This window comes from Megalobrama amblycephala, linkage group LG5, assembly GCF_018812025.1.
Source record: "Megalobrama amblycephala isolate DHTTF-2021 linkage group LG5, ASM1881202v1, whole genome shotgun sequence".
NCBI lineage: Eukaryota > Metazoa > Chordata > Actinopteri > Cypriniformes > Xenocyprididae > Megalobrama > Megalobrama amblycephala.
This window is the reverse complement of record NC_063048.1, coordinates 21,057,685-21,080,889: the sequence shown is the minus strand read 5'-3', so window position 1 is coordinate 21,080,889 and position 23,205 is coordinate 21,057,685. Positions and strand designations below refer to the sequence as shown.

Below are 23,205 nucleotides of genomic sequence, written 5' to 3'. Positions count from 1 at the left end.
TGGAGGCTGAACAGATCTGAAAAAGATCTGAAAACTGGCAGGCAGATGTGAATAGAGAAGAAAGGAAAGGTGGCCTGAGGAGATGTGCTCTGTGAATAATGGATGGACGAAACGCTGATTCATTCTTTGCTGTGCACTAAAACACAACATGTTCACTGTGGACAAACGTCCGTCTGAAGGAGCGATGCCTGTCCTTGTGACATCATCACTCTTCACGCTGAGCGCAGGCGACAGTCACGCAGCCTCCGGAGAAAAGGAGGAAGAACAGAAGGGGAATAAAAAAAAACGAAAACACTAAATAATAGCCTCCTCACGATATGTTCTGCCACGGGTTGTTGCCTAGCAATGCAGATAAACACCTTAAATCCTTCTGAAGGGAAAGCTAATGGGGAATAAAGGGGTTGTTTATCTTGTTTAACGGAAGCTGTTTTTATTTACCTCATTAAATAACAGATCTTCAGTCGTGTCCGCTGGCAGTCATCTCCCCGACAGTCACGATACGTGATAGAGAGTCAAGGAGAATTAAACATGCTAGAGAATGAATAGATATGCACATACAGTATGCACACAGAGCTATACAGCTATGCAATGAATGAATGGCATTGCATTACAATAACATTAATTCAAGTGGCATTTACTTACTTACGTAAAACAGTGAAAGTTAAAAGAGTTTTTACTTGAAAGTAGCTGACGCACACTTTTACGCAAAAACTCACAAAAAGAGGTTTCTTGGGTATAAACTGATTGCAATTATGACTAAGAAATGCTTGGACTAGCATCATTTCCTTAGAGATGCCACTTGGTATCTACTGAGCGATCTAACATCACACAGCCTTATAAACAAATATCTACTGAAACATCACACACAAACCACACACACGCTCATACTGGACTGCCACAGGATATATAATCAGAAGTTTCCCAGCGAGCTCGGTGGAGGACACATACCAGCGATGCATCAGCAGAAGGGTTCGAGGAAGCTGATTTTCATGCAGCTCTCCTTCATCATCTATAACAGAGAGAGACAGTCAGGAAGAGGGATAAATATTATATCATAAGAAATATAGATATATTATATAACAATAATAATAAACTTTAAGAAAAAACACAAAGTGAGTAATGGAGAAAGAGGAACACTTTTTTTGTATATAGCAGATTTAAGAATAGCAGCTTACAAAATATAGATATGAGATACAGTATGATATAGATATGAGAAAAATTTGATATAAAGATAATCTAATGGAGGATATCAGAAAACAATCAACAATATGGATTAATAACAAGATCTGTAATTATTATGAGAAGTGATGGGAGTTATAAAAGACTATGACAATGATCAATTTCAGTCATTAAAGGATTAGTTCACTTTAAACTGAAAATTCCCCCAAGCTTTACTCACCCTCCAGCCATTCTAGGTGTATATGACTTTCTTCTTACTGATGAACACAATCAGAGTTATATTAAAGGGGTGGTTCAATGCGATTTCACCTTTTTAACTTTAGTTAATGTGTAATGTTGCTGCTTGAGCATAAACAGTATCTGCAAAGTTACAGCGCTGAGCAAACGGAGATACTGTCTTTTAAAGTTATGGCAGTTTAATGCCTACAAAAATGACCGGTTTGGACTACAACAAGCTTCTTCCCGGGTTGGTGACATCATAAACCCTGCAAAACACACCCCAGGAACACACAACAAAGTGGGCGAGGCCATCTGGCATGGCATAATGATAGAGTTGTGTACACCGTCAAAAGATAATAGAATCTGATATTTTCTACACTGGATGCGCCGCTGAAGACAGCTTCCAGAATCTACACGAGTTCAATGCTGGATTTGCACAAAGGCTATTACTGAAAGATGGAGCAATTCCCACTTTAAAAGCAGAAGCTGCTGTTTATTGGCTTCAAACAAACTGTAAGTAACTTACGTTGTATTGTTTGTACATGTCTTTTAAATGTATAACGTTAGTTCTGTTTCTATTTTTTGGTTGCATCAGGGATGTAAACAAAGACCAACGCGTTTTTGCTTTGCTAGCCAGTTAGCTAAATTCTACAAACACCAACAAACTTCTATGTTCATAGACAAACAGTTATTCATGCTATAAATTAAACGATACCTTTACAAAAATGCTACTACTCAGTCATGTATTCGGCTACAGTAAAGCTTTAATCAGCATAAAACTGTACATTATATTGAAAGCTAACAAACAGCAGTGACAGCATATCTAAACACTTTGACACAAATACTAAGTGAAATACCATTCATAAATGTCCTTTAACGTCCCTGCTTTACCCTCTTCATCTGGGTCTGATTCAGGCTCAATTTGATACAGCAATATAGACGCCATTATTTACATTTTCACCAAAGCCCACATAACCGGTAACAACTAAAATGGTAAGGGGGCGTGGCGTTTCCGGACGCTTCAGCGAATCACGATGGCTCTGGATACACCGGGCCAGATAACCAATCTGAGCCTTTTTTACAGTCTATGATCTGAGCACATTGCGTATTTCGGAGGGAGCGGCTTCATAGAAGCAGGAAGTCAAACGAGCCGTTCATATGACATTGGATCCTATGCATTGGATACAGTCATTATAATACCTCCTGTATATTTTCCTGAAAATGGAAGTGTTTTTTTTTTTTTTTTGCTTAGACGTGTTAATTTTTTTTCTCTCGCTTCCTTGTTTATGCGTTCTTTTTTGTATTTTGTTTCAAATCTATTTCATGTATCCTCTGTATGCTGTTTAATAAAAAAAAAAGAAAAGAAAAAAAAGACATTGGATACAGAGGTGTAGAATAAAGGTAAAATATATGAAAATACAGCTTTTTTTAAAAAACGAAGCATTAAGACATGTTAAACGGCGCCCCAAAAACACAATCAAGCCTAGAAAAAAAACACTGAACCACCCCTGACGCAAAATATCCTGACGCATCCAAGCTTTATAATGGCAGTGAACGGGACCAACAAGTATGAAACTGAAGAAAGGGGGGCTGGGGGGCTGGGGGGCTTTAATAAGGGCCTTCTGAATCGTTTGTGTGGGAAAAATATTCATATTTAACAAGTTATGAAGTAAAATATCTAGCTTTCACCAGACCGCCTTCCGTATTCAGCTTACGAAGACAATGCCTCTTGCAGTTCAAAACGCTTACGTTAAATCCTACGCCTTCCGTATTCAACTTACGAAAAAACGTAACTGACGCAACGTCAATTACACTTTTTTCGTAAATGGACCCTTTTCATGGACTGTGATGACGCGTTTTAAAGGTCATCAGCATCGTAAATCTTGCAAAGTTTTTTATATTTTCATTTTTTTTTTAAATGTATGTACATTTATAACACATATAATTAGTATTTTATTACCTTTTCATCAAATTACAAAAAAAACAAAACAGTAAACACTGCTGTGAGGGTGTTTCTAATACAGCGGCTATGGGAGTGATGGTAAAGTTGACATCTTTCTCTCTCCTGACTGCCATTATCAATCTCTCTCTGTTTTTTTCATCTTTTTGAAAATTGTGAAAACACTGTTGTTGAGTTTTTCTTTTGCTATTTGACAACATGTTAATACAAAAAATATATTTAATGTATTCTCTCATTCACTGCCATAGAATTTTACCCAACTATGACGACTTCCACTTCTGAGAAACCCAGAAATGTGAAAAGGGTCTATTGAATAAGGAAGGTGATTTGGTGGAAGCTAGATATTTTACTTTATAACTTGTTAAATATGGATATTTTTCTTGAATTTCAAACTCATTGCCCCCACTCACTGCCATTATAAAGCTTGGATTTATCAGGATTTTTATTAATATATCTCTGATTGTGTTCATCAGAAAGAATAAAGTCATATACACCTAGGATGGCTTGAGGGTGAGTAAAGCTTGGGATAATTTTCATTTTAAAGTGAACTAATCCTTTAATAGGTTAATTCATTTTAAGGATAGTTATCAGCAACTGTCTGTGATTAAGCAAACAGTGGTCAATAATCATACACAAAGTAAGCCATAATGCCATCAACTGTGACCAATAACAGTGGTGAATTATGGTGATTAATATGATCAATTAATGAATAAATGTAAGATCTAGCAACAGAGCAAATCTGTTGGTACTTGATGCACTAGCAGATCATTTGTATACAATAATGGACAAAATGATAGTTTTGCCATTTTAGTGTTCACTCACCAAATGCATGAATGCAGGCATCCAGCAGTAGCTCCAGGGAAGCAGCCTTCCCCAGCGTAAACGACCCCATGACCTCCCGTCCGACCTGACCTCACTGGGACATCCAGCTCTCTGCCATCAGGCAGGCCACTCTCTCTCTCTCTCTCTCTTTCTCTCTCTCTCTCTTCTTTCCTCCTCTTTTCCACGTCTCCTCTCCTTTAAATGTGCTCAATGTGCTCAGCAGAAGAATGGTTGACTCTGTGCCTCACTGCAGAAACAAACAAAACACTGTCAATAATTTGAGAAAGAAAAAAAGAGTTACAGAAATATTTTATGGAGCCTTTCACATGCTTACACCGAGGGGCTTTATAGTGAATGAACCAATGCTGTTCAGTAATCACCTCTTGTTATGAAGATTGTAAGACCAATCTTAGTCTTTTTCACACTTTCTATGAATGCAGTACAAAACAGGTCGTAAAACTCTGACGTGAAGTTTAAAAAAAAAAAAAAAAATTTTTTTTCAACAAATCATCATCAAAACATAGTCAAGTGCGTAACCCTTAGAAAATGTTGGTCATCAACCTCAGGTGGTCAAACTTAATATGATACATTTAGTTTTACATTCATTTTATATGAGATATGTTATTTTTTCAAGAAACAAAATAATTAAAATTAAAACATAAAAAATTTAATTATATTTAAAAAATATATATATTAAATATAATAAATAATTACATTATAGAAATGTATTATATAATTCAGATTTTATTCGAAATTAATATATCACTTAGTAAGAGATAGCTAGTTTTTATTTATACACTGCCCTTCAAAAGTTTGGAAACACCCCTGGCAAAGTGTGGTTTTGGATGATATCAGCATAAATCCTTATTTTTTTTGGTTCAAATACATTAAAGCAACTTGACATTATCATTGAAGACCAGCAATAATAATTTTCATTTTGATTACATAATAATGGCAATATATACACATGTCAAAGTCAGACATGCCCCTTTGCCAGCTGTGATGCCTGATTACTCGTTTAAACTTGGCCCAGGTTTGTAAAAGATTTTTGGGTCAGCACACCTTAATAGCTTCAACAATTGATTGTCAATTAAGTTTAGAATACAATGAACCAATTAGAACCCAGTTTAGGTCAGAGAGCTGCTAATTTTGATGAATTGAAAATTTAAGTTTTTCTATGTATAAACTATTTATGTAATAAAATATGTTTTCGTAGTTTGTGTTGTCCCTTATCAGTGCAAAATGATCACAAATTAAAAAGGATTCATGCCAATATTGTCCAAAACCCCACTTTTCTAGGGCGTTTCCAAACTTTTGGAGGGCAGTGTATATTTATTTATTTATAAGGTTGTGCTTAAAAACAATAGTTAAATTTTAGGTATTTAGTCATTAAAATTATTCAGTTAGCTGCTAGCTACTACCCTTGCTAGGTTCATGTTAGTAAATAGTTTATCTAACATGTTTAATAAAGCCCACAAAAAAACAAACAATCAAACAAACAAAACATGGGATTTGTAGTAATGACACCATAAAGTGTCATCTGTATTTCTTTCCTTTGACTCTAACCCTTCTCTTCACATGACAGCAGGAGACAGGCCTGTGTTAAGGTTGAATTGTTTGACTGCTTTATTCTTCTATGAACTCCCCGTGGCAGCTATCAATATTTCATCTCTCTCGCGGGAGCACTGTTTGCATGACGCTACATCACAGATCACGATTGCACACAGATGGCATGACATCATTCTGGCCCACAGAGCTGGACGTACACTACCTGATTAGAGCTTACATAACTTAATAGTGTCTTAACTCATTAGTGCTTATGAACTGCTCGTGTCCACACGTAAAGGATAACTAGCCCTTCACACTGCCACTAAACCTGTCTACTCTCTTGGGTTGTTTTGTCTTATGTTGTGATGCGTACATCACTTTTCCGGATGACGTGTGTTTTTTTTCCTGTGTCATTTATCTGTGCAATCAAAACAGGCAGGGAAAGTGTGTGTTCCTGTGTTAATTTTAGATTTGGGTTTATTTTTATTGCAGTGAAGATCAGAAAAGCTGCTATCTAAAAGATCATCAACAAACTAACCTTCAAAATACAAACACTGAAAATCAGCTCCAGCCATAACAACAACAACAACAAATGTTCACAGAGGTTAAGCAGCTGCTTGTGATGTGAGAAGGGTCAGATAAATCTTGTAGGACCTTTAGTTGGCATCCTAATCTTTGAAGTAAAACAGTCATGTGACAAACCATGTGTGAGATTCAATGGCAAGTGAGGTACTTGCGCTACTGTCAATAACTCATTGCCGTTGTCTTGGAGATGGCCACTCATGATGTCATAAATGACCCCCGGTAAGTGAGGAGGTGAAAGAGAGTATGACTTCAGATGATGGAATCTACATGAAATGTGCAAAATATCTGTGGAAACATCAGACATTTCCACCCTGATCCACATGAAATGCATTTTAAAGTACACCTGCACCCAAAAGAGATCCCTGACCACAGAGATGAAGGGACCAGAGCTGTGGTTATAAATATCTCGATCTAATTTTCACCCCTCTCATCTGTGAGTTTGAGTGCTGACGGCTGGAACCTGTCCTGACTCGCCTCATCCAGACCAGCACATACAGAGACATCAGTTACACAACCATTACAGGAAGCCAAATATGAGATATTTATGACTCAAGCTCTATGCAATATAAACTACATTGCTACATTATATTGGTTATTAATTATTTAATAGTGAATTACTATTAAACAAAAACTGATGTCAGCAAATTTAGTTTCTACACACTATGTTTCAGTTCATACATTTTGATGCACATAACAGATTAAGAAATGACACTCTCAAATTTCTGCAAAGAGAACTGCATCTCTCTGTGTTCCTCTTTCTCATATCCTTCTTCAGCATATTTTTGCACATGTATCCCTTAAGCTGCCAACCTGAGTCAATATTTGATTAGATTAGACTTTTTCCCTTCTGAATTATTTCTTATATTAAATGCCTTTAAAACAGATTTTGACCCTTTTAGGTTTGTGGTTACTATAGGCAACTGCAGACTTTTAAGCAGCTTTTTTTTCTTTCTAACAATGACAATAAACAAATTGGAGGCTTTCAGTTGAGGCAAAATAAAGAGAACGCATTCAAAATCGATGGCTTTTGTTCATATACACTACTGTTCAAAAGTTGGGAGTCCATAAATTTTAATACTTGTATTCACTAAGGATGCATTAAAAACATACAGGTTTTCAGCTTTGCCATCACGGGTATAAATCACATTTTTAAAATATAGAAAGTAACTTTTCGAAAATTCTTTTTCTCAATATTTCTGTTTTTACTGTATTTTTGATACAATAAATGCAATCTTACCAACCCCAAACATTTGAACAGTAATGTATGTACACTCCTAAAATTATAAATATATTAAAATTTAGTCTTACTCTGTATAGAAAATGGTTAAAAATATTGGTGTCACGTGTAGTTCTGTTTTGGTTTCATTTTCTCTGTGTTCTGTTCCTGTTTTGCCTGTGTTTCCATAGTAATTCATTGAGTTCGGAAGTGTTCCTAGGTTACTTTAATCATCATGTGTCTATTTAAGCCCTGAGTTTTCCTTAGTTCTTTGTCTGCTATTGCTTATGTTATGTGGTTGTGTTGACTGTTCCCTGAGTTCTCCTGTGCCATTTGAATTTATTTATTAAAGGACTATTTGCTCTGAAAATGTTGGTCATCATGAACTTTATACCAGCCATCCACGTTACAGAATACAGGACCCTCAAACTGAGTATAATTAAAATATGGTCTCACCAGCAGCGCACCTTCTCCTCCTTCCTGAAATGAGGAAAATGCTGGAGTATTTGGGCTGGATGCTCCAGCACGGAGGACTTTCCTTTATAGCCCGTGACCCAGAGAACAGCCAGCCACCATCCCGCTGCACGGATACGACGCCAGAGCCCACTGCAGACGGAGGAAATGAGCCTGCTACGATGAATGAGCCAGAGCCTACTACAAAGACTGAGTCACACATCGCCCCTGATCCTGAGCCTTGACTACAGTCTGACCAGGTGTGTGAGCCGGCAACACAGCAAGTCGCCCAGGGAATCCTTGTTGAGTTTGAGGGTATGGATCGGAGCCCACACTCCCGCTACTGAGGGCGAGCTGCTGCTGGCCTCTGGGCTCTGTTTGTTTGAAGAGGATGTTACCCTGTTTCTCCTACCCCAGCTGGTCCCATCCAGTTCCAGTTCTCCTGTGTCTACGCTGGTCCTGCCCAGCTCCAATTCTCCTGCATCTCCTATGATCCTTCCTAACCTCCCTCTCCCACCTTCTCTCCAGCCAGTTCCTCTGCCCAGTCTCAGCTGTCTCCCGTCAGTCCTTGGCTCCTCCTCCTCTGCCTCCCATCTGTGGCATGGATCCACCTCTGGTTTTCATTCATCCAGCTCCTACCAGGCAAGTGGACCCCTCGGCTCAGTCTCAAGCCACTGTTCCAATCACTCCTACTCGGCCCGTCACCCTGACTCCTCCAACTTGGCTCCTCCCTCCCTTGGCTCCACCTGGGCCCATCAGACTTAAGTTACCTCACCTGTTCCATGGAATTGCGAGACATCCACTGTGCTCTGTCTCCCCACCCATATGGCTCCATCTGGATCCACCCTCCCTCCGGCTCCACCTTGGCCCTCAGTCGCTCCTGCTGCACCTGGTTCCACCTCGGGGGGTTGTCACTATGGCTCTGTTGCGGCCTCCGAAGACTGCGGTGCCATTTTAGGCCATCTGCTCTCCGTCTGCAGTCTGGACTCCCTTCCCCTCAGCTCTGTATCCATCCGTCCACCCCATGGCTTTGTAGAGATCTCGACCATGGCTCGTCCCTCCCTTGACCCCGCCATGGGGCATCGTCCTGGCTGGACCCTGGGTTTCTGCCAGACTCCCTGGCGTCGCCTACCATTTTCGCCACCCTGGACTTTTCCTTTGTCATCGTCTCTGGCTCCCTATCCTCTGCCTGCTCTGCACCCTCCTCCAGAGCCCCCACTCTCCCTCCTCAGTTGGACTGTTACAGCGTGAGGGCAAGCCTTCTGGGAGGGGGGTGTAATGTCACATGTAGTTCTGTTTTAGTTTCATTTTCTCTGTGTTCTGTTTCTGTTTTGCCTGTGTTCCCTTTGCTAGTTTGTTTCCATGGTAATTCATTGAGTTTGCGCGTAAGTTACTTTAATCATCACCTGTCTATTTAAGTCCTGAGTTTTCCTAAGTTCTTTGTCCTGTATTATTTATGTTACGTGGTTGTGTTACCTGTTCCCTTTTTCTGTGTTTTCCTGTGCCGTTTAGATTTATTAAAGGACTGCTTGCTCTGATAATCTCGGCCGTAGTGCGCTTTGTTCCAGCCATCTGCGTTACCTCCTGCACTACACATATTTTTGTCCAATTAAATGCTTTTAGAAAGAGAATGCCCTGCCCCATATTACCACCTGCCTTTTACTATCTTGTAACAAATTATGTTTATATGTTTATAATTATGTCAACACAGGAAAGAATAATGTGGTCATCAAGTTATTTAATGCTCTCTTTAAATGTAAAAAAAGCTGGAATGCTACTTTTACTAGCACAAGACTGGAATAAACTGCCACAAATGAAGACCCAAAAACCATTTAATATTCTCATAAATGCAGAAGCACTGAAGAAGCTCTCAAATATCAGAGCAAAACAGAGAGCGAGAGAATTACTCATTGAGAAAACACAAGGACTCAGAAGTTGAATGTGATGAATATGATGATGTCGACGGCATACAGAGTGAGCACAGATCAGAGATGCTTTTTAGAAATCTCATGTAAGAACCAAAGAGCAAAAGACTCACGTTTCCTTTATTCACTTACCCTAAATCTTCACACTAAGGACAGCGGTGCAAATCTGAAGGGTCAAGCATAACTTCCAAAAGCTGCTGTGGTTTATAAGGAATGGAGGACTCCTCTCTAGCAGAACAGACTGCGATCAGCTGACTGACACTATCCCACTGTCCTCCACGCCTGTTTGTAAACACCAACGCACATCAGACAGCCATATGACAGAACATCACAGCCAATCAGAGTGACAGAAGGGCTCAGAACATTAACAGGGGACAAGATGAATACAAATGCGAAAGAGTGCGAAAGAGATAATGAGAAAGAGAGAGTGAAGATGAGATCTGAGAACTGAGATAGAAGAGACAAAATGAATAAAAAGTCAAAAGAGAACAAGAAAACGAAAAACAAAAAAAAATACAGTGTTCTTTAATATTACAGCACTGGGACAATTTGGATGGCTCTTTTTGTCACTTCGATACATAGAAAACAGAACTTCAAGTAAAAAAAAAAAATAAATATGATGTGAAAAGAGGTAGGACAAGGAGGACTGAATGTCTGGGTAAAAAGCAGATACAGCAGATGTCTGTGTCTCTGGCAGCCAGAGAGAAACAGCTGCCCTCTACATCTGTGTGTGTGTGTGTGTAGAGAGATGAAGTCATTGGGTTCTCAGTGAAATGGACAGCAGCTGTTCAAAGCCCAGACTCCTCCCACTGACCCTCAAGGTCACAGAAGTCAAGCATATCAATATTTCCATGGGACTTATTATGCCCCTATTATGCTATTTTAAAGGGGTGATCTAATGCTATTTCATGTATTCTGACTTATTTACACTGTTATTTACTTATTTACAAGCTGCGCGTGCTCGTCACTCTTTAGCTCCACTCACACGGCACGCCTCCAGGTGCTCGGCTGTTTTCGGAAAGACCAGGTACAGCGTATGTATCTTTCATAAATATGATAAAACTTTTCGGATATATGAAGGATGCACTACTATAGGAACTCAAGATTAACATGAGGTTGGCAGAAACTGTGTGTGAAAACGGTTTGTTCGAAGATTCAGTCTCTCTAAAGCCCTCTGATTGGTCAGATGGCAAAGTCTGTTGTAGGGATGCAACAAAATTGTGGCCGCCGAAAATGATTGGCCGAAAATGGCATTTTCATTTTTTTGGCCGAAAGAGAAAAATGGCCGAAAATATATGCCGCCCCGCCCCTCAGTGTTCAGCACTCAGGTTTCACTCTTGCACTAGCCGTTATTACTGCACGGTGATGCTCCGTTCAATATTCCACTCTATGCGTGTGCGGAGCTCAGCCCATGCATACGCTCCACTCATGTATCGGTCATTCTCATCGGAAAAGCAAAGTGTGCTCAAATAATATGAAATTTCATGAAATTTCTATATAGTAGCCTAGTAGACTTTTGCAACTGTTATACAGACTGTTTGCAATAGCCCTACTGTGCTGTTGTGTGGTAAAGCCAGGCTGGGCAACGCTGATTAAATGACACTATCTTCTCGTTCACTGATCCACTCACCGCTATGCTCTGCTCACATGATAATAGCTTTACAGGACTATACATTCTTTGCATAATTGGTTAAAAAAAAATCTGTTAAATCTGATTAGTCGCATAGAACCGAATAAAGGATAATATATTGATATTTAGCCTAATATATATTTTCGGTCCAATTTTAGTGTTACTTTCAATAAAAGTGTGGTTATTTTATGGGCTTGTATTTTTTTAATTCAATATCATTCAAATGATTCAATTTCATTAAAAAGTCTAACATTAATACAATTATACAAAAAAAAAAAGCTAATTTAAAATAATAAATAAATAATTTTTCAAAAGCATTTTTGGTTTTGGTTTTCGGCCAATTGCATTTTCTGTTTTGGTTTTGGCCCAGAATTTTCATTTTGGTGCATCCCTAGTCTGTTGTGATTGGAAAACAAAACGGCTATTACCATATCTTAATTTCAGCTCCAGAGGCTTCTTCAGCATTTGATACACCGTGATATGAAAAGGGACTATGGCGTCAGTTTTTCCGTATCAATTTCAGCGCATGTCCTCATCCTTTTGAAGTGCAAGCAAAGTGAATTTGCAGCGCTAAAAATAGTTCACCTCGACATGTCAACAACACAAACCAAAGTCTTCCAGGCTTCGGCTTCAGCAGTGTTTGAGGGAGGGTCAAAGTTACAATGTTACGTATGTATGTAACAGAAAAGTAAGATGGAATTGCTGACTTTTTTGGCATTTCAGAATCATTTCTTTCTTTTAGGAGACAATACGTTTACATGTGTACCAATAATGCGATTATTTCTCATAATCAGAGTAAGGTCTTAATCGCAGTAAAGTATTCACATGACACGAGCAGAACTCTAGTTTACATGCAATTATCATTGCTATTAGTATTGCTATACCACACTCAGATACAGTATGCATGTGTACTGGATATTATTTGGCGCCCTGATAAACATTGAAATCTTTTTGCCGTTGCATCATTGTTCTTCGCGCCGTCTAGATGAAGATATGGATCAAAAGAGTTGTGTTGACAGAGTTTAGCGCTTTAGAGAAAAGAAAACTTCAGAATAATGTCATGGAGTTTATTCATGAAGTTGTATGAACAACATTACTATGATTATGAGCTTAATCACGTCCATTTGATCGAAGTATTGCATTTACATGAGGTAAAGTTTAATCGCAATAATGCCAAAATCCCATTATAGTCACATTATGAGGATGCATTTAAATGCAATCAACATCTTTATTTGTCAAGAACTTTGATCTAGAACTAAAACATATACAGACCTTATACATACATGCAAACAGCAATATATTACAAACTACATGAAAGGTAATATTTAAAAAAAGGCATAATAGGATTAGTTCACTTTAAAATGACACAATGTCAGTTATGCTTTTTTCGTAAGCTGAATACAGAAGGCGGTATTTTACTTTGTAACTTGTTAAATATGAGTATTTTTCTTACACAAGCACATCGCTTTATTAACCCCCCGGAGCCGTGTGGAGTATGTTTATGATGGATGGATGCACTTTCTTGAGCTTCATACTCGTTGGTCCCATTCACTGCAATTATAAAGCTTGGATGCATCTGGATATTTATTAATATAGCTCCCAACATGGTGTTCATCAGAAAGAAGAAAGTCATATACACCTAGGATGGCTTGAGGGGGAATAAAGCTTTGGATAATTTTCATTTTAAAGTGAACTAATCCTTTAAGACTGATGGAGGAAATTTAACCTCAATGCAGGCATTTCTTTTACAAATAGCATTAATTCTGTATTTTTGTCCTTTTTAACATTTATTTTTATAGTACAGGAGAAAAATATCAAGTAATCATAGAGAGAAAGTTACAAAAATTCCAGATAGTTGAACAATCATAACTTACATGTACATTATTCAATATGTTGTATGGCTATGAATTGCCAGGAATATTCACTGTAAATTTTCAAGGTGGCAACCATACCATGTTTTACAATAAGGCTGAAAGTATATCCAAGACTGCTGCTTTGTGTCATATATAATCACAAATAACAAAAAGATACAAAAACGAATCATTAAAAACAGATGCAGCATTTGATTACAATGACTCATTTGAATATTAACAATCACTGGCTGAGTTACAGTAAGTAAACCTGGGTGAATGGACCAAATGAAATCTTTGAAATGATTACTTTCCTGTGATTGTGACTCCTGTTTAAATATATTTAAGCCAGTTCTTTGGTGCATTGAAATGCACCTTTTAGTGGTATAATGCTGCTTTTGGGTCTCCAGTTTTCTGTGGATAAAAATGCAGTCAAAAGTTTGTGATCAGTAAGTTTTTATAATGTTTTTAAAAGAAGCCCCTTACGCTCATCAAGGCTGTATTTATTTGATTAAAACAGAAGATACAGAATACAGAAAAACAGTGATATATTTTAAATACAGTATATTTAAATTTATTCCTGTTTTCAGCATCATTACTCCAGTCTTCAGTGTCAAATCAATTAATTTGGATTTAATCCAGGTCTAGACCTCTGTCCGTAATTTGGTTAATTTGGTTAAGAAATGGACATGGACTAATAATCATGTGACCTCCTTCTACAGTATATATTGTAACAATTACATTTTAAATTGCTTTAAAACTGATGTAGAGTGCCCTTACAAAACCTTTACTGACCTGACCAACATAAAAAGAATTTGATTGGTCTCTCTTCTCTGACATCAGTGTGATCAGTAATATTCAGAAAGACATTTTGATGTTCCAGAACAGAACTGTCACACATTATACTCACACATTTAGTGCTTTCTCAGAGTTTCCACTGCTAATACAGAAAACAAAGACCGAACACGCATAGGTGCACGCAAACAAGCACATTCACACACGCAGAAAGAAAGCTCTCATGCACACAAACACATACACAAAGACACGCACACATCTTGCTCAAATGAACCATTCACACAATGCCAGAGACCTGCAATCAGTAAATGAGTTACCTCTCCACAACCTCATTATCAAACGGTCATCTAAAGCTTCAGCCCACAGAGACAACAGCCGATTATCTCTGACAGTCGCTCTATAAAGCCTGATTTACTACAGATAAACCCAGTAAACCCAAAACACAACACCACCAGCAGCTCCAAATCAAATCAGGGTCCCAACCTGTGTACTTTTGAGATTTACATCTTTCAGTCAAATTTTGAACCACGAATCATCCTGTCAGTACATTAATTATAGGGTTTTGAATAGATGAAGATAAGAAGGTAGCAGTGTTTGCAAAGCTACTTTGAAACTCGACTTCCCAAACTACAAGCTACTCATAATTTCAAGTAGTTAAAAGGACAGTTCACCCAAAAATGATAATTCTGTCATCATTTACTCTTGAGTCTTGAATGTCGATAACAAAACACTTTTGGTTACCACTGACTGAAACATTTCTGATAATATTTTATGTTCCACAGAAAAAATAAAGTCATACTGGCTTAGAACAACACGAGGATGAGTAAATAATAAACAGAGCTATCCCTTCAAACAACAGTAAAAAAAAATTAGCCTTTTAGCTACACATGCTACAAACAAAATGTCCGCTAACTATGCAGAAACTATTTAATGATGCAATATGAGGTCTTTTTTTTTTTTTACAACCACAGCAGTATTTATCTGACAAAAAGAGTGTTAACATTAATCTGTGAACAAGTAAAACTAACAAAATGTAGGATATAGCATACTTGATTATTGCCTCATCTTGTTCATTTTCAATGTGATATTTAATCATGCTCCACTGCAACTTGTTGGAAAAAGTAGCTTGTTACTGGAAAAGCTAGACATTTATTTTTACATCTATGAATTTGAAAGATGCTTTTATTCAAAGAGACATACATTGCATATACATTCATCTGAACTCAATCATAACCATGACCTTGTTGTTGCTAGCGCAGCGCTCTATTGTTTGAGCTACAGGAACACTACAAATAGACTAGTCTGAAACCAGTGTAACTACTTTCACGCTACTAAAAAAGGTTTTAGTCAGGTACTCTCCAGCACTGGAAGGTACAGCATTCATGCTTACAACTTAAAAAGGAACAAGTCTCTTTCTGAAACAGAGCTGCTAACATCCTGCCACACGCTGCAAAGGGACCATGCAGGAACTAGAGTCTGTGTGAAATTGTCATATGAAAATGCTAAAACAAAGTAATTATCCAGAGGAACAAAAGATGTGTATAATTCATAAAGCAGCGCGTGTCACTTGTTCCGCACACTGAGCTGAAACTTCCCCAACACCATCCATTTTTAAAAAGCCATGCTGATGTTAACCCACTTAAAAGTTAATGTAAAATCAGAACATGACTGGTCCATTTTGACATCTCTTTAAGATAGGAAGACGATCTGACCTGATGAGGAACTAGACAAACTCAGATATTTCATGATGACACATTTGAAAAGTACCAAAATTATAACTCAGTCTAAAGTCTGGAATGCATCTGGCCTTCGCAACTGCTTTCCCTCACAATCCAAAATCTGGATAAAAGGGAGGAATCCGTTACTGAATATATGAAGACTTAAGATGCAAAAGCCTCTAAGTGCCATCAAAACATTTCTTCTAAAAAGAGCATTTTTATCAAGCTTGTATGTTTAGGTTCAGTAATTTCACTTTAATGCCAATTAATTGGTCCTTTTCATTGCCATTAAAGAGAAATAACTGAAAATAAACATACAAGCTTGATAAAAATGATAATTTTAGAAGAAAATTTCAAATGGCACTTAGAGGCTTTTGCATCTGAAGTCTTCATATAGCTTTTGGTAACTGCAGCAGATGACAGATGGGTTCTAAAATACAGTAGTACAGTGCAACCAAAATTTAAGATTGATAAGATCAATGATGGCAAATATAGTGTTTTCTTGTTTGTCTCATGAACCAGGGGTTTAGAAACTGGGGGCCGCAGTTGGGTTTTGGGTGGTCCCAATTTGAGAGATTTATATATATATAAATGTATTTCTAGGGCTCTCAAAGTTTACTGTACAATATTTTGAACAATATTTATTATTTGAAAAAGCACTAGAAATAAATTTGAATTGAATTGTTTCTCTGGCTTATACATTTGGAATGCAATGAAAAGATGAACTGTTTACAACTAAAACTTTTTACTAACATTATATATGCAGAGAGAAAGGGGAAGTGAATAATTTCTGTAATAATGAGACAGCGAATATCATGAGTTAGATCTCTGGACCCCAACATTGTGAAATTCTGCGAGAAGGTCTGCGAACACCATGTGGCACTAGAGAATGTGAGAAATATTCATTCTCTCTGCCTCTCTCTCTCTCTCTCTCTCTCTCTCTCTCTCTCTCTATCCCACAGTTCACTGATGCAGATGAAGGGATTGTTTGTCTAAAAGGCGAATGGACTTCCTTCTATTCTGGCCTTTTTCCTGTCTGTGTAGCAGGCGTCCCTTTGCCAGGCTAAAAATACTCCCAAACACACCGTAAACTGAAGCCCGGCACACAGGAACCCCGTCACAATACACTCACGGGAGGGGTGGCGGTGACCACCGATCTGTCCTTTTGTGTGCGAAAGGGGGTGCGAGGGAAAGAAAAAGATTATGAGCGAGAGACAATAGTCAGGAGTGTTATCATTAGTGTCTTTCTTTCTCCTCGCTACTGAGGGTTAAATAAAGGCAGGTTGTTTTTTCCAGTCAGTGGCTTTTGAACAGGATGTCATAGACACACAGTGGATCTGCGTCACGTGGTTTCCGCCTCCCCAAAAATAATCAAACCCAAGTAACTATAGCTTCAATAAACAGCCTGACCTTGATCTGATCTCAATTGAGAGTGACAAAACAATTGGGAATACATCAAACTCTCAGCCTGAACAAAAGCGAGGGACATTAACGGTGTGGTCAAACAATGGACAACCCCAATTCTCTACTCTCTCTTTTGTTTCAAAGGCCCACTATTCAAATGAGTGCCAGATATATTTAATATGACTACCACGTACAAAAATTCAGAGCCAGCTATTTTTCCAGCTTCCATTCTTTGAGGGGACGAGCCCCTCTGGTTACCATAGTGAGGAGAATTTATTCAAAGACAATAGGACTTCCCACCCAGCAGGCTGTCATTCAATTGCCGATATTTACGGGCAGGAATTACTCACAGTTAAGATCACCCACCCTGAAGCCCGTCAAGTATGCCCTTCGAATGCTTACACTTTCCCATCTCCCCGTTTGGCCTGTTTTAGTGGGTCTGGGTGAGGTACGAGCTCTTCGATCTGTCTGTGGTTTGTGTACGCAACAGTACAGGGGTGAAGACAAGTTTCAGAACGGAAGAGCTTTGCACAAGTAATGGCTTGGCAACACTAAACATGCAACTGAATTTAACTCGAGTTTCAGGTGAGTCTTGCAGAACCACTGAATGATCAAATCTCTTACCTCAAGACTGAAATACAGTGAGATACATTTATAACTCTCAGCTGTGTTCAGCACCAGGGTGGATCATTAAATGAAATTAAACATTATGATGAAAGAATTTAAGAACCCCTTCTCGGATTCTTGTGTTCTTGGATTTACAATTTAGGCACTTTTACAAAACGTAAGCATGGTGCTTTGACATAGATACAAAGGTACTGAAAGGTTATTTATATAGTACTTCAAATAATATGTCCAAAAACACAATTTTACACTGGAGCATGTCTTTTGTCACAACATCTTTTCTCAGAATTTTCTCCTGAGAAATAGACTCTAGAAGAGATATATCAAATTACTGGAGGTTTAGAAAAGTGCTGTATCAACACTGTCTCAACACCTACAAGTTTTGCCAAGTTACAGAAGATTTCTCATCAAATTCATCTAAAACCACATGATTTGATTTTATAAATCACATACATTTTACCACTCAATACTCATTTGTTGCTGTTTATATTTTACCTAAGGAATAGGAGAAACATTTGGGACAAAGTTGATACATATCTGAGAACTTCAGTGTTTTATTAATGCTAAATTTGGTAGTACAATAGAAGGCCGAGCTTTTTTTATGTAACTGAATTCCAGCATTAATATCAATATTCTGGCAGAACACAACACTGATTTCACGTCATCAACGAATCTTCATCATCATATGACAAAGTGGGCCATAGCTACATTGAAGGACCCTTGTCCTTCCTCTTTCTCTTTCTTTCTAAGCGTGCATGTGCATTGTGTGTGTGAGTGTGACACTAGCAGCTGTTTTTCTGTCCTCCTTCCTGTTCATTCAAAGGGGATGCAGACCATCTTGTTTCGTCTCCTCAAGCCTAAAAAAGAACCGGCTAAACACAAACAATGAGCACATATCCTGCTCCGCCAACACAGTTTGTTTCACACTCTCTCAGTGTTTGTTTTAAACAACTGCGTTGAACGTTAGCATTAGGCTATTGTTACTGATGTGTGCTGTGTCAGTAGACAAAACGACTGAAATCTCTTCATGAAGTAATGACATTCCATCACCCTGAAAAGACAGAATTATTTAAGTATATAGCCTCTTTTGATGATTGGTATGTGGCTGAGGTTTGTGTCACATGAAAATCAGTGGAAGATTTCAGGTCATATCTCTGATGAAACCATGACGCTCTTGTCTAAGAATCCCATTTACCAAACATTTACTTGGATTTCAAAGAAACATTCTTAGAAATTCCTTGAAACGTCCAAGTGAAATGTTGAACTGCTCACAGCAGGACTGTTTTGTTCTGTTTCATGACTAACACATTTATCCAGGCTTCACACTTACAAAACACTTCCATGTAACTTTTCTCAAATGCTGTGAAAGTCTTGGGTAATATTACACGGTGCAAAGACTTTTGATAAAAACTTCACTTGTGTCTTTACGACGAGGTAGCTCGTGTTTAGGCCGTGTGACATTTTTAGACCCTCATGAATGCAGTAGCTAATGTGTGATTGAGTGAATTCATGCATGCTGTTTGAATATGAGGAAGAGTTACAGTTGCACTTTGCATAAATAAAGCACTGCATTATGCTCGTACGACATGACATAGGCAGTAACGTTTGACCGAATCGAGGACAGCTGTAATAGAGCTACTGAGAGACTGATCCAGGATAAGCCATCAAACGGTTTCTGATGTGAGGTCAGCAGGACAGAAAAGACTTTTGATGGGAGTTAAGTGCTTTTAGCTGTAACTCACTGCCATCCGGTTCAATTGTAGAAAGTGTGTGAATTTTGGTACCTCATTTCTAGTTAGAAAGAGGAAGCCTATAGAGTGGAATATTGAGGAAATCAAAATTGACCCTATTTCCTTGCATTGTGAATGTTAACTGGTGCATGTTGTTCCAGATAAATAAAAAAGTTCTCTTTTCAATCGCTTTAATCAAAAATATAGCCTACCCCTTCATAGAAACTATTTTCCTTTTTCCGCTGACGTAATGCAGGCCGTGTGGGCTATTGGATAATGTTAACTAATAGCCAAATAGCAATTAAAGCACTGTTTTAGCAAGCGAGCATATGGTCTGGTTCTATTCTGGTACACAAAGTAACATTTAAATAGAAAAATGTGTTGCAAACAGCAATTTGCACTGACTTAAACCAATAAAAGAAGGGTTTTTAATTAAATTAATGTGTGTTTACATTTAGTAGAAAACAGCCACTGTCAGGTCACTCTAAAAAACACACACATATTGGCTGTATCAGCAAAAGAAAAACTTTGAATGTCAATATATTTTGCAAAGCAAGTCCAGAATCACTCTGATATGGACAGAACGCAGACATGCGAGCACATACGCAGCAGGGCACAAACACACATCAACACTTTGTTCTATAAATAGCCTGCCATTTTACTGGAAACAGGAGCTATGGCTCACAATCACACTGCAAATAATACTGATAAGTGCGACGGTATAGAGATAGACAGAGTCCATTGGCAGTGTGAAAAAAAAAATGAGACAGCATATGAGAGACAGTAAGGTAGTGGGGTGAGACAATGAGCACGGACCATCCATGTTACAGACACCTGCCTGCACTTGCTATCAGAGACTCTGTGTAACTGCAGAAACAACAGTTCTGTCAATGAGTGTGTGTGTGTTCAGCGCTTGTGTGTTAACAGAGCTTAAATATTACTATTGGCTGATCCAACCCACAGATTACCAGCACACTGAGCAAAGCGATGAAAAAAACAAAAACAAGATTCCTTTATTACCTTCATTACCAAGCATCTAAATACTGACGAACATGAGATTTCTATTGTTTTTATATAAAATGATTATAATAACTTTTTATTATAATTATTTACTGTATTTAATGACATAAAAAAATGATTTACTTTACTATTTATGTCACCAAAGAGAGGTTTTGTCAGATTAAGTTTGGCTCATTTTGTCCCCAAACGAGTTTTGTTTTTTTGTGACCCTAGACCACAAAACTAGTCATAAGGGTCCATTTTTTGAAATTGAGGTTTATATGTATTCTGAAAGCTGAATAAATAATCTTTCCATTGATGTATGGTTTGTTAGGATAGGACAATATTTGGCCGAGATACAACTATTTGAAAATCTGGAATCTGAGGGTGCAAAAAAATTAAAATATTTAGAAAATCATCTTTAAAGTTGTCCAAATGAAGTCCTTAGCAATGCATATCCACTCACAAAAATACATTTTTGATATATTTACGGTAGGAAATTTTGGCATAAAAGAAAAATCGATAATTTTGACCCATGCAATGTATTGTTGGCTATTGCTGCAAATTTACCTGTGCGACTTATCTCTGGTTTTGTGGTCCAGGGTCACATTTGTCAAATATAGTCATTTACAGAGACACTAGACCTGTAGCCAACTCTGAATTGGGCCCTTACAAGCAACAGGTTAAAAACCACAGGTTAATGCTGGGATATACATGACCTATTCTCAGCAGTTTGCTTCATGGAAAACTAGATGAAACGATGACTGTGATTTTTCCATTAATGCATTAGCGTGAAACACGGACATGGTTAATAAAACCAGTGAGAATGAGCTACTGAGATCAACCGAAAGAGAGAAAGCATGTGTGCATGTGTTCGAAAGAAAGAGTCAGTGTGTGTCTATGTGTGCGAGTGAGATTCAGAGGGAACGTAGATGTCCTTGGGCCACGATCGTCCCTGTGACTTATGAACAAAAGTTGAAACTACTACAACATTTGCAATACAACATCTAAGCAGACTGCAATGTGAAGTTGTGAACTGACTAAAGTCAGCATTATGTTAATTCTCTCTCACACAGATGCAGACACACATACATATTGTACAATGACAAAAATGACTTAACCATAATAATTTTAAGTCCATGTTACCCTAGTGCTATGCAGAAATGTGTGTGTATATGTTAATACACATCCATAAATTCAAATAAATATGTTTTAAGGAGCTACACTCACACAGACATGTTTATATATGCTAATTATTATTAGTACAGACTAACACAAACTGAAAAAAGTACAAAATTAATAGACATTTTAATATATATATATATATATATATATAATTTTAGATTATAGAAAAATATTACCTCATCCCCAAAGCTAAAACAAAACAACGTACACACAATCTAACAATTTTAAATATACGCATTCACAAAATCACACTAGTGTACTCTCTGCAAAACATGATGATCAGACTGACCTACTATCTTACTACACTGACCATCAGGACTGACCAATGAATATCAGTGTTTCACTCACTGGCTTGTATTTTACTATCTCACAAACACACCGCACAAGAGACAACACAACACGATACAGCACAAGAAAAGTTTGCGACCTTGGAATTCCTCTGTCAAATCTCTCTGACTGCAACATGTTTGCGCTGAGAGTGTAAAGTGTCCTTCTGTAACTCTTCAGATGATCACAATAACACCATCTGACTACAGACCACACACATTTCAATGTGTAAACTGCACAAGCAAACCAACATGTCAAAGTTTATCTTTAGTTTGTGTATAACCACTGAACCACTGGCTTTAAATACGAATGACAGTCTGTAAGGTGATGAAAAGAAAGAGATCTTACCTGCCAGTGGAAATCACTGGAGCTCTTTTGACTCAGCATAGGTGTGAATCATGCAGCATAGGTCTCTGCAAGTCCATGCCTCCCTTAAGAAGAAAGAAAGACAGAAAGAGCACACTGCATGTCAGATGCACTGTTCAGTGAGATCAAAGCGCACACAATCAACAACAGTGTGGTGTGCAAGAGCCAAGCATGTGATACTGACCCCACACAGATGCATGCTGCCTCTCTCCTCCCTTCGCTTTCGCTGGCCCTCCCCTTCAATTCCACCCCTCTTTCACTCAGTCCCACCCCTCACTTCCCTTCGCTCTGTCTCTTTTCGCTCCATCAAACAATCATTCTGTACCTTTCTTCCCGCTCCACTTCTCTCTCTCTCTCTCTCACACACACACACACACACTCACACACACAGTGTATTAACAATAACAAGCAGCAGAAAGCATCCTTGCTGGATTGTCCTTCAGCTTATCTTGGCAAATAATAATCATCAGTACTATACACTGTACAATGTGTATACATTTATTCACAGTACAATAGTAGAAATACCAATACCAATTTTCATACATACTATATGCATTGGTATTGGTATTTGTACCTTCACATTTATGTGGTACATCAGATAATACCATGGTATTACTATGTACAAAATGAATAAAGGTTGGTTTATTTATATCAGGGTTATAATCACCAT

General features: G+C 38.0%; 1 protein-coding gene across 4 annotated transcripts in view; it reads right to left on the bottom strand.

The window, feature by feature from the left end:
• Nucleotides 1-22,757, bottom strand: part of rasgrp3 (RAS guanyl releasing protein 3 (calcium and DAG-regulated)) — a 43,913-nt gene extending 21,156 nt beyond the window's left edge. The window contains exons 1-4 of one of the 4 annotated variants that reach the window (XM_048191162.1): nucleotides 22,518-22,757; nucleotides 4,181-4,427; nucleotides 907-1,009; nucleotides 439-501 (exon numbers count right to left, since the gene is read on the bottom strand). In XM_048191162.1, the coding sequence (XP_048047119.1) occupies nucleotides 439-501; nucleotides 907-1,009; nucleotides 4,181-4,250 (236 nt within the window). In that variant the 5' untranslated portion in view covers nucleotides 4,251-4,427; nucleotides 22,518-22,757. Of the gene's footprint in view, nucleotides 1-438; nucleotides 502-906; nucleotides 1,010-1,399; nucleotides 1,437-2,255; nucleotides 2,807-4,180; nucleotides 4,428-10,039; nucleotides 10,933-22,517 lie in introns of those variants that run through there. The other 3 variants (XM_048191163.1, XM_048191165.1, XM_048191164.1) reach the window with 3 other exon arrangements.
• Nucleotides 22,758-23,205: the final 448 nt, after the last annotated feature.